Source organism: Opisthorchis viverrini (assembly GCF_000715545.1).
Source record: "Opisthorchis viverrini unplaced genomic scaffold opera_v5_52, whole genome shotgun sequence".
In the NCBI taxonomy this organism is placed as follows: Eukaryota; Metazoa; Platyhelminthes; class Trematoda; order Opisthorchiida; family Opisthorchiidae; genus Opisthorchis; species Opisthorchis viverrini.
This window is the reverse complement of record NW_008751708.1, coordinates 1962602-1973358: the sequence shown is the minus strand read 5'-3', so window position 1 is coordinate 1973358 and position 10757 is coordinate 1962602. Positions and strand designations below refer to the sequence as shown.

Here is a 10757-nt window from a genome sequence, read left to right as displayed (position 1 = left end):
TGCAACCAAATTGCCCAGCTCAGCGAACAAGCCAACGACCATCTACGCTACCTGAGCTACCGACATTCTTCTCTATAGAAAATAGAGGAGAATGTCGGTAGTCCAGGTAGCGTTGTTAGTCCTTGGTCTGTCCGTTGAGATTTGATTGGAATCAAACTGCTTAGCTCAGCGAACCGGCCATCGACGATCAACGCTACACGATCTACGCACATGCTTCTCCATAGCAAACCACTTCGAGCACACAGCGCTCAAAGAAGTTCGCCAAATGGAGAGCTTCGCGTATAGAGTAGTATATATATATATGTATACTACCTGCACTCAAGACAAGTGTAACATCGTCCGCTGAATAGCCGTTGATAAAGAAATTCAACTCCGTTCTCCGATCGATGTTGAATTGAATTGCACGGGCCATAGGAATGTAATTTTGATCGTCATCTTCAGTGTTTACACAGTCATCCTCCTCAGGACGTCGTTCAATCCAGTAGAAGGGACAGCAATCCAAGCCAGAGTCGGCGATTATTTGGACATTCCATTGACACGGTAACTTGTAGTACAGGTTGACGTTCCTCTCCAATATCCGGTTGATCAGATCCTGCAAACGGGTCCAGAAAAATTGTATATGTTACAGGGACGACCGTAAACAAAAACTGAACATCTGCCACTGAACTTCGCCCAACCAACCAGTAAACCCGACACCTGTGTTCTAGCTAATGTAGAGTGCCCAGCAGGCCCATGTAATTGTAAGAATCGAGACTGTATCCATAAAGTTTTCAAATAAAAAAACAATGAATAGTAAAAAACGGTTCATGCTGGTCGGAATAACCTACAGATAAAGATGGAAATTGATGCTTGACAAATCTATCATGATTATAAAAATAGTTGGCGGCTACAGGTCAACTTATCTGTTGGTGATGATCAGACCTTGTGATATATGGCAATACCAACCGAACACATGTGTCTCCGTTCCTCGTTGTACTTTTGTTTCAGCGTTAAAGAATTCGTTCAAGACCTCCAGAACAGCTCTAAGCACGGTTATTACTCTTGATAAGCGACGCTTGCGCAAAAAAATTCGTGATTTTAGTTGGGAATTTCCATCAAGATGGTGTGGGCTATTATCTAAGTTCAAGTCAGTTAGTAGACTAAATTACAAGTTATTTGGCCATCAGGAGGGATCTAGAGGTCCATTGCCGTTAGCCGTAGGTTTTGGTCTGTACCAACAGAGTACAGTGAGACAGACGCGAGAACGATTCGCTTTTGTTTCATCACAATATTTCCTGGTTAATGGGAAGGATCTGCCATTCATTCATACGGCTGACAATACGACTCTAAACTTTAAAATTTACCTGAAGTTAACCAACTCTGAACAGTGATAAGTGAGCATCCAACAGAAGATGTTCTTCTCCATTAGAGTTGAACTTTTCGTGGAAATGCTGCCACCCCCTGATGAAGAGGCCATAATCAGCGATAACTACTGATGAAAAGGTTTTCATCCTTAGCTTGCAGGATTGAGTAGATCAGATTTGTTTCTCAACTTTTGTTTGGTTGAAAACAAACCCGTGGAACCGTGTATCAATGGAGCATCGAATGTGCAATTCACAAATTTTCCCAAGTGGTCACACTTGCCAGTTTAGACACTTAGTATACTGAGACTACTGGCAGTGATCTTCAAAACCATATGCTAGGAACGTCCGCATGAGAACGTCATCACAACATCCCCCCATATGTGTTTGATCGGCGTCCGTAGTTGGGTCAGTGCGGTCAGTGATCCATCTTGAATAACCACAAAAAGGTGTGCTAAGTTCCATGCAGGCGTTTGTTCCCCTAAAAGATTTTCATCGCAGTGGAACACGTTCACATCATGGTACGATCTGACAGCCAGTACGTTTCGATCAGCTACTGTTCTAATGAAAGTTATTTCAAAGGTTTATTACCAGTCTATAAAAAAGTGCTGTGGACTATCCTGAACACCGACCTCTATGGTGAGATTAGACTTTAAGATAGCAATAAAAAACTGCAATATTCATATGAATGTAAAAAAATATCTCAAAATTAGCAGATTTTTTTGTAGTGGCCCACAATTTCACCCTAAGCTGAACTCACTGATATCCTACCTTTAGACATACTTAAAACCCTTTATCGTTTTTGCATCGAATGCAAATTTATCGAGCGCCACCCGTTTAGCAGAGAACTGGTTCAGAAGATTCCTCGTACCGCGAATCAATACGAGAAAAAAAACGAAAACGTCGTTAGAATGCCCATTCCACCAATGATACCAAGCAACATTTGCTTGTTGGTTGGGATGACCCCGCAGTTAAGCTGATTCAGGACGCACACAAGGGCGCTGCTCTTGCCATGATTTCGGAAAGCTGGTTTTGTTTAGACAGCCTAGATGTACTGGAAATTAGGCCATCGCAGTAAGGGTTCGCTGGGTTGACACAAAGCCATGCTTCACCCCACTGTCCAAGAGAAAGAAGACCGTACACCCACTACATCAGCGACACAAATCCTGCAGCTTAATCATTTTCTCTGTTCAAACTTCCCAATGTTTGACAAAAACGACTGCAAATGACTACCTGTTTCGTCCGCAACATCCGCTTGCCACCCTGAGAATGCTAGTGGGCGAGACGGTCTAGTTGTTAGAGCGCGTATTTACTGACCGAAAGGTCCGTGGTTCAAACCTGACCTATGCCTCTCGACGACCCATGTCTGGACTTCGGCAACCTTGAAGTATCACAGACCTCGTGCTTCGTTTGGATGGCATGGCAGCTAAGCATGGAAAGGGTGTTACATCAGATCGTACCTCAAAATTGTAAATTCTTGTAAATACATTTAATGGCACTTTGAATCATTTGTTCAAAGGATGTGGCATTTAGTAGATATAACCACCAAAGTCTTAGGCTGAAACCAAAAGTTTATAAGAAGAACAACTCCCTGGGCTGTTCACACTGTTACCCAAGAATGGACTTCAAGGGAGCCTGCTCATTACCAAAATTGCTAAATTCGAAAGACATGGTTACTGCTATTGAAGGCTTAGTTTGCATATTTATTCTATACGGTGAGCACAGCATAAGCGCAACCTGACTTTTGTCGCGATCCTGAATCTACTTTCTTTGGTGCCAGCGGCTTGCTCCACAACGACTACAAAAGGTGATGACTTTACCATCATGGACGGGGGTCATGAATGAAGGGAACCTAGGGCCCTGAGTCCGCTGGTCAAGTCGAACAATCCAATGGAAACAACACAGTTTTAGGACAAATTCATTCCTGAAGTACGATTGGTGAATTATACTCTTCCTCTGAGCTACTTATTGATTGATAGTAGTGTGAAGGCATTTGAGAATTTACAATGGACATTTCGTCCCGAAAATTCCACCTGAGACGTCACTCGAGGAGTCAGTCAACACATGACCGGGTGATGTGGTTTTTGTGACTGAAGTACAAGGGTGAACCAGCATACTTCCACACAGTACTTCCACCAGCCATCGCTTCTGGGTCACCGAGCTCATGGAGAGTGACAGATGAAGGAGTTGAGTTCGTCGCTGGCGGTTTAAAGTGCATGATGCAGGCTTGGATCTTTGTCGCTGGCGATTTAAAGTGCATGATGCAGGCTTGGATCTTGTATGCGTGCTTCAAACACATGATACCCATCAACTCGAAAGGCAACAGTGCTTCTCAGTCTTTCAGCATGGATTGGTTTCACTCACAAAACGAAATATCCACTAAAAACCCAAAAACTCTATTCTGTCAAGTGTTTGGGTGCGATTTTACCTCGAAAATTCATTCAGCCAAGGAAAGAAACCCACTCATAAACCCTAGTTTTCAAAACAGGTCCTCATTTATACATCCTGTGATTTCATCACCACTTGGTGCGTCCTTTGATTCTATTACTCTGGAATTGTCTTTACCTTAAAGTAGAGGCTGGAGGTTCATCTATTGACGATGTCTCTGGCTTGAGTTAACTTCACCTGAAGTGGAGCGCATTGGAATCAGCCACAAGACGGAACTCTAAGCTCGTTTCAGGGCAAGGAATTTCCTCCGCGAAGGCATCACTGGGATTGCTTACGTGTCACGTCTTGCAGGATTCGCAAGCAGGATCATGTGGATCCCGGCCAGGAAGCTGCGAAGAACTCATTATACTCCGCTGGACTGTAACTTCCTTCATTTCAAGTTGGCATGTGATGCTCCTAGCACTCCTAGAGACAAATATCGCCTGGAACAGAAAATAACGCGTTTTCATGAATGGTACAGTACACGCCCTAAACAGTTCCGACTTGTATCAATGGATAATTATCCCTGCAACCACTGTTAGTCGAATATCAATGCAAGGAACGCAGACATAAATTGTTTGAATTTATCTTTCGCAGAATATTTCGGTGGAATATGTTGAAAACCACTGATGTTTTTGCCTCGGACTATCACTAAAACCTGGCTGACTACGCTGAATTGAATAGGACTATCTCTCTGTTAGAGTTGGCGTTTCTCCTTCTGTCAACCCTCAGTAACGACTCTCTTCTGGGAAGAACAGTATTTGCGAAAATGGTTGAATAAGATCGATAACCGGTTTTGACACGTACCCGGTCGGTGAGTTGAATCGCCTCTGTTTGGCCGTCCACATCTGTCATGTTCCACCATTCCAGACGTCTGAGTTCATTCAGATTCAGTAGGAGGAGACCAGTATTGATTCCGTGTGTCTAGAAATAAGGTGAGTCCTGGACTTTTGAAAAAGAAAAGACGACAATCATCTACAGTTTACCCGAAAATTGCTTGAATATTCCCATGGATCGTCACTGTGCACTTAATCTAAAAGTTGTCTAGCCGGTTTCAAGCGTCTGTAGCGCTACCTGACTGGGATACCTGACAGGCGGACCGATCGGTCGACACAGCCAAGACTGGATCGTCGTTCGAGCCATCGTGCAAACCAATCACAACACCCAGGTGTGAACATGTTCACCCATTCAGGCTTGAAAATTCAGGTTCTCCAGAAAGCGATGGTGGGGTCGTGAAGATATACTCGCCTCGCACTTCAGATGTGCAGAGTTCAAACCCAGGCACTTCCGATGGGCCCCAGTAAGAGTGAAACCCGAGTCCAGTGCTCAACCCTTCGGTGTGCACGCACCGGAATGATAGCGGCAGGACAGGAGGACGATTGTTCAAACGAGAGTGATGCGAGCGTGAATTCAACAAGGCCAACAACCACCAACAGCTAAACACATGGGCTGCTTGATGAAAGCACACGTGATGACCTTGAATTACCTATTAGGCATTTTTCAGATTCAAAACTTCAGTTTGAATTGATCAAATGGATACTAGTTGTAACAGCAGGTCAACATAGAACTGCTTCCTCAGTTGCGTCGTTGAGGAGATAAATTAGGTCCTTTTATTCGCCCCATCAAACAACTTGGGTCCGTTTTTCTACTCTTCATGACCGCATTCAGATTCGCCTAATGAAAGCAAAACCCTCTTATTGCTTCGTTTCTCGTGCCTGGTTAGGACCGTTTAGAAACCAAAAAAAGTTGTTCTGAAGGCCCAAGGTACTTTTAGTCTTCTTGAAAATATGAAAATGAGATTATTCAACTGTAGGACACTGGCACTCCACGACAACTATTGTCCGTATTCGTCGCTGCTCTATTTCGTTGGAGTTGAGAATCTCAAGTCAGGAGGACAATCCTACCAATTTGGCAATAATGATTAGGAGCCCGCATTCCCATAATGCAGCTTCCCGAAACTGGAACATCTAGGTGATAGTTAAAAGAACTGAAATGGGCGACATGGCTCGAATGGTTAGAACACAGATTTACGGACCAGAAGGTCCGTGGCTCGAACACGACCTCTGCCACTCGACTTCCCCTGTCTAGACTTGGGCAACCTGGAAGTATCCCAGCCGTCGTGCTTCCTTCGGGTGGCCTGGCATCTAAGCGCCGAGAGGGCGTTACAGCTGAACGTTTTTCACCAACGGAAAAGCCACTTGTAGCCCTGTTTTCTCGACTGTTGCCTGTCAGGGATTCCGAATTTTATACGTAAACTTAGCCCTTTTGGCACCAACATTTTTAAACAATATGAATTTCACTCACGGGAATTTCTCCGTCACCTGTAGAGCAAAAACGAGAACAGTCTTGGCCCTGTTCACAAACTGCTCCAATTGCCTAAAAAGTAACACGGCAAAGACACCCGTTCTGTGAGTATAGAACAGTGGACGTTGCCAAAGGAAATTTTCATTGAACAGCTTGTTTAGGATGTTTGAAGTCCCTTCAGTTTCTCAGAGAAAATCTGTACCATGGGACAAATGGAATGAATACACATTTGGAATAGGTAATAACCCGCTGTAGAGACGTGACAAGCCACACCCCGGCACTTCTGAAGGTCATACTATACAGAGAAGTCAGGCAATTTCACTAGACCAACATGCCCTAGCTCATTCCTGAAACTGAATGTCTTGTGGTGATTAGAATTTTTCGATTATTGATTACCAACATAAATCACAGCACTCATTTACCAAGAGTTTCGCACGTGACCTCGCTGGAACACCCTGACGTTACGACAGTGAGGTCATTTTGATGGCAGCGCTCTTTATCGCCAGGCCACCAACTCCTATCAAAACTGAAATTTATTACTGAGGCATACCCGATACGAAAACGGTGTGTTGATGTAGTCGGAATACCATCTATTTGAGGTTGGGCGATGTCACATCCTCGCCTACTGTGGGACGTCACTGTGATTGAGAACTGCCAGGGACATTTCGCGACTCAGCTTTGGGATACATCTGGTTCACGAATCAACTCATTTACAGCAAACTAGGTCTTTTATGACAAGTAGTCTCACGTGAATCTGTTTTCCCATTAATTTTTCCAACCTTTAAGTTTTCGATGAACACACTGTTCTCGTGCCTTTCCAATTTTGCCTCCATAATTATGTGTTGCAGTAGTGCCTTGTTTTCAAAATTTCCGTCTTCGATGTTGGCGTAAACGTGTTTGCCCAGTTTGAACGAGTTCCTGTGAAAAATATTTTGTTTTTTACTCCAGCAGTGTGTATTGTTATCAAAACCTCCTCAAAGAAGATTCAATTGGATTATGTGCTGTCCAGTTGGAAGGATGTAGTAGGGTCTAACCAGCTGATTTTGCAGTTAAACGTTCACATTCTTTCACTGATCTCCACGGGATCACTAAATATACGTGACCGTAGAAATCCACAGTTTTCGTCACCGAATTTTGACGCGCGCGCCAAACCAAGTGTCCACTAGAAAATTCTATATGAAGGCAGATCCGTACATTAAGAATCAGTCCCATTTCAGCCCGATAGTCTGCATTCTTACTACTCAATGGCAGCGCTCTTTATCGCCAGGCCACCAACTCCTATCAAAACTGAAATTTATTACTGAGGCATACCCGATACGAAAACGGTGTGTTGATGTAGTCGGAATACCATCTATTTGAGGTTGGGCGATGTCACATCCTCGCCTACTGTGGGACGTCACTGTGATTGAGAACTGCCAGGGACATTTCGCGACTCAGCTTTGGGATACATCTGGTTCACGAATCAACTCATTTACAGCAAACTAGGTCTTTTATGACAAGTAGTCTCACGTGAATCTGTTTTCCCATTAATTTTTCCAACCTTTAAGTTTTCGATGAACACACTGTTCTCGTGCCTTTCCAATTTTGCCTCCATAATTATGTGTTGCAGTAGTGCCTTGTTTTCAAAATTTCCGTCTTCGATGTTGGCGTAAACGTGTTTGCCCAGTTTGAACGAGTTCCTGTGAAAAATATTTTGTTTTTTACTCCAGCAGTGTGTATTGTTATCAAAACCTCCTCAAAGAAGAGTCAATTGGATTATGTGCTGTCCAGTTGGAAGGATGTAGTAGGGTCTAACCAGCTGATTTTGCAGTTAAACGTTCACATTCTTTCACTGATCTCCACGGGATCACTAAATATACGTGACCGTAGAAATCCACAGTTTTCGTCACCGAATTTTGACGCGCGCGCCAAACCAAGTGTCCACTAGAAAATTCTATATGAAGGCAGATCCGTACATTAAGAATCAGTCCCATTTCAGCCCGATAGTCTGCATTCTTACTACTCAGCAGCTTTGATCGTTCAATTTGTGAAAACGCATCTTTATCGCTTAGCATGGAAAACCCAGTCTTTTTGCATAACACGAACTAAATACGGTGAATCGAACAATGGTAGCACAACGGCCCAAATTAGAGGGCAGTTTCTTTGTTAGGAATGACCCGTTCTGCTACAAACTGTGCTGTTACATGCCGGATATGCGCAAACTGTACTGTGCTGAGGTCAAAAGCCTCACAAAGTCTCTCGATGATTTGTGATGCTACGTGGAGTAGTTCCGCGAAACTCCTGAGCTAAAGTGGCATGTCACCACAAGAACGTAATAGCCATCAACCTGATGACCAAATTTCGTCCATATAAATGAAGGCTGCACTCATCATCTAAGCACCCATTTCCCTTGATTTCTTCAAACTTTTCAAGCTGTTTGCTTTTACCAAACTTTGCTTGACTCTGCTCATTTGTTTTAAGTGCCATGGCTCAAAGCTGATAAATAATTAAACCAAGTGGCGAAACCCTCATTTTTGTGTTTATTGCATGAAAGAAAGGACATTTTGTATTCAAATTTGAAGCCTAAGAAGCAACAGATGACCTCTGAATAGCCAGGTGGTCACTGACCAATCAAGACACAGTATAATAAGCCAACCAATAGAATCGACTGGCCGAATTACCAATGGTGGTCGAATGTCATCCCTGGTTAGCAGCACGCACCACTACTCAACCCCAAAACACTGACGCAACACCACCTTTCACTCGACTCCCCAATAGCACATTGTTGATGTCACCTCTATTTGTGATGAAACGTTTGCAATCAAATTATCCAGCCCAGAGTGCAAACCAGCAACATTAAAAATGCCTGTTTCGACAGGCCAGATGATTGGAAGTCATCAAATTTTCCTCCGATTATTTTGTGGTGTATTGTCATCTAAAGTTTTACTAAGCAGTTCCGCCACTCTTGTGTATCGGGGATTCAAATACCACTTTTTCAGAACACGGTTAAACGCCTTTATTATCCGAATAAGCCATAGAATACATGAAGATCAGGTTGCTGATCTGATGCGTCTGGGTTGGTGCTGATCAGAATGAATCATTCAGATCACGTGTGCGTGGAGTATCACCCTCCTGTGGTACCTTGGCCTGTATGGTGGGCCAACATGTACGTGTGACCTGCAAGTACACCTAGATAGCATACGTGTCTACCTGGCTTACGCTAGCAAGGTTTGCTTGACCATGCATGGAACGGATAAAACTTGAGATGAACTTTACTGTTGTGAAAGTGTGGCGAGCAGAGATGTGTTGGAGGAACTGACTGCTACCCGATGAGTTACACTGCAGCGAGGGTTACGTCCCAAGCTTCTCATTACATACACCGATCCAGAATAAACATCGCACAGACGCTCTAGTCTGACGGGGAATTCGTAATGGTAATTTGCAGATAACAACATACTGAGCTGAACTGATGAAAAGTAACAGTTTCGGCACCTTTAAAAGTGACCTGAGAAGATTTGAATCAAAAGAACAATTCACTACTGATTTGTTTTCTGAAATGCAGTGAACTCCGAAAGGCACAATGCACTTGAGATTTCGTCCCAAAGTGAATAGGTTTACGATTCTCACTGCTGATCCATCCAAGTCCAGCAAGTGTGCTGTGACGACAAGTTTGTGCGAGACGTACAGTTAAGAATGTGTAGAAGACAGCAACAGAAGTTTATGATTCACAGATCAATAAAAGAACTAAGATTGTGGCTTCCTCCAGCATCAAGTGGACAGCAATAATTCCTAATGAGTCCTTTTGTGGGCGTCCCTAGATAGGAAAATCCTTCAGCCTCTGTGATAAAAATGATAAAAAATGGTGCCAGATTTAAACACACAAAACCGTAAAAGTGTCGGCGGCGGCGCTACCACCTCCGAAGCTCAAAGCCTGGTCTCCCAAAGCAGCCGTACCAGATCTTTCCAGTGTGAAAACTATCCCGTTCACATTCGTGTGTACTTCGAGGAAAAGATGGAGGTGACGGCGGCGATGCATCCTGTTAACCACACTACTGATCAGCCAGTCATGATGGAACGATTAGGTGTTCAAGATGCTAACCGGATGGACGTGGTTTGGAGACTCCCAGGAGTTTCGTGAGATACTACTTATGATTCCCAATTTGGAAGAAACATCTGTACAGTGCTTCTCAACGTTTTAGTCTAGATAGGCTTCACTTAATGGACGATGTTAAAACAGAGGAATTAATTTTGATTTGTTCCACGCTTCCCTAACATTTTATGTATCTGTCCTTCAAAAATTAGCACACTCAAAACTACATAGAACACTCAAAATCTACCTGCGTTTGCAATTTATTTCAAGTACTTGGTACTTGTTCCATTTAATTGTATCGAATTTCTGAACTTATTTTCTAACTCCGGTAATGAAGTGCGTCTATTGTCTGCTTTTCACTTTGAATGTCCATTACTACCTTTCATTAGGAGTTTTTTTATCCAACGAATTGAGACCTATAAAAGGTAACTTCGATGACTTGATTACCAAACTGATGACAACATTTAGAGACCAAATGCTGAATCATCTGCGCGACTGCATTCGAATAATTTCTGGTCGTTTTGGATCCCCAGAGGGGCTGATTCGGCATACAGCAAACTGACTTGGATACCTACAGACCTATGATTAAAACTCACACTGTTCTCATGAAGGAAACT

General features: G+C 43.4%; 1 protein-coding gene across 1 annotated transcript in view; it reads right to left on the bottom strand.

Moving 5' to 3' along the window:
• Positions 1 to 313: 313 nt before the first annotated feature.
• The window catches only part of T265_13292 (hypothetical protein), a gene marked incomplete at both ends in the record, with an annotated part of 39254 nt that continues 28810 nt past the window's right edge, over positions 314 to 10757 (bottom strand). The window contains 3 exons of the mRNA XM_009168133.1: positions 314 to 592; positions 4575 to 4691; positions 6054 to 6143. Of these exons, the coding sequence (XP_009166397.1) occupies positions 314 to 592; positions 4575 to 4691; positions 6054 to 6143 (486 nt within the window). The remainder of the gene's footprint in view (positions 593 to 4574; positions 4692 to 6053; positions 6144 to 10757) is intronic.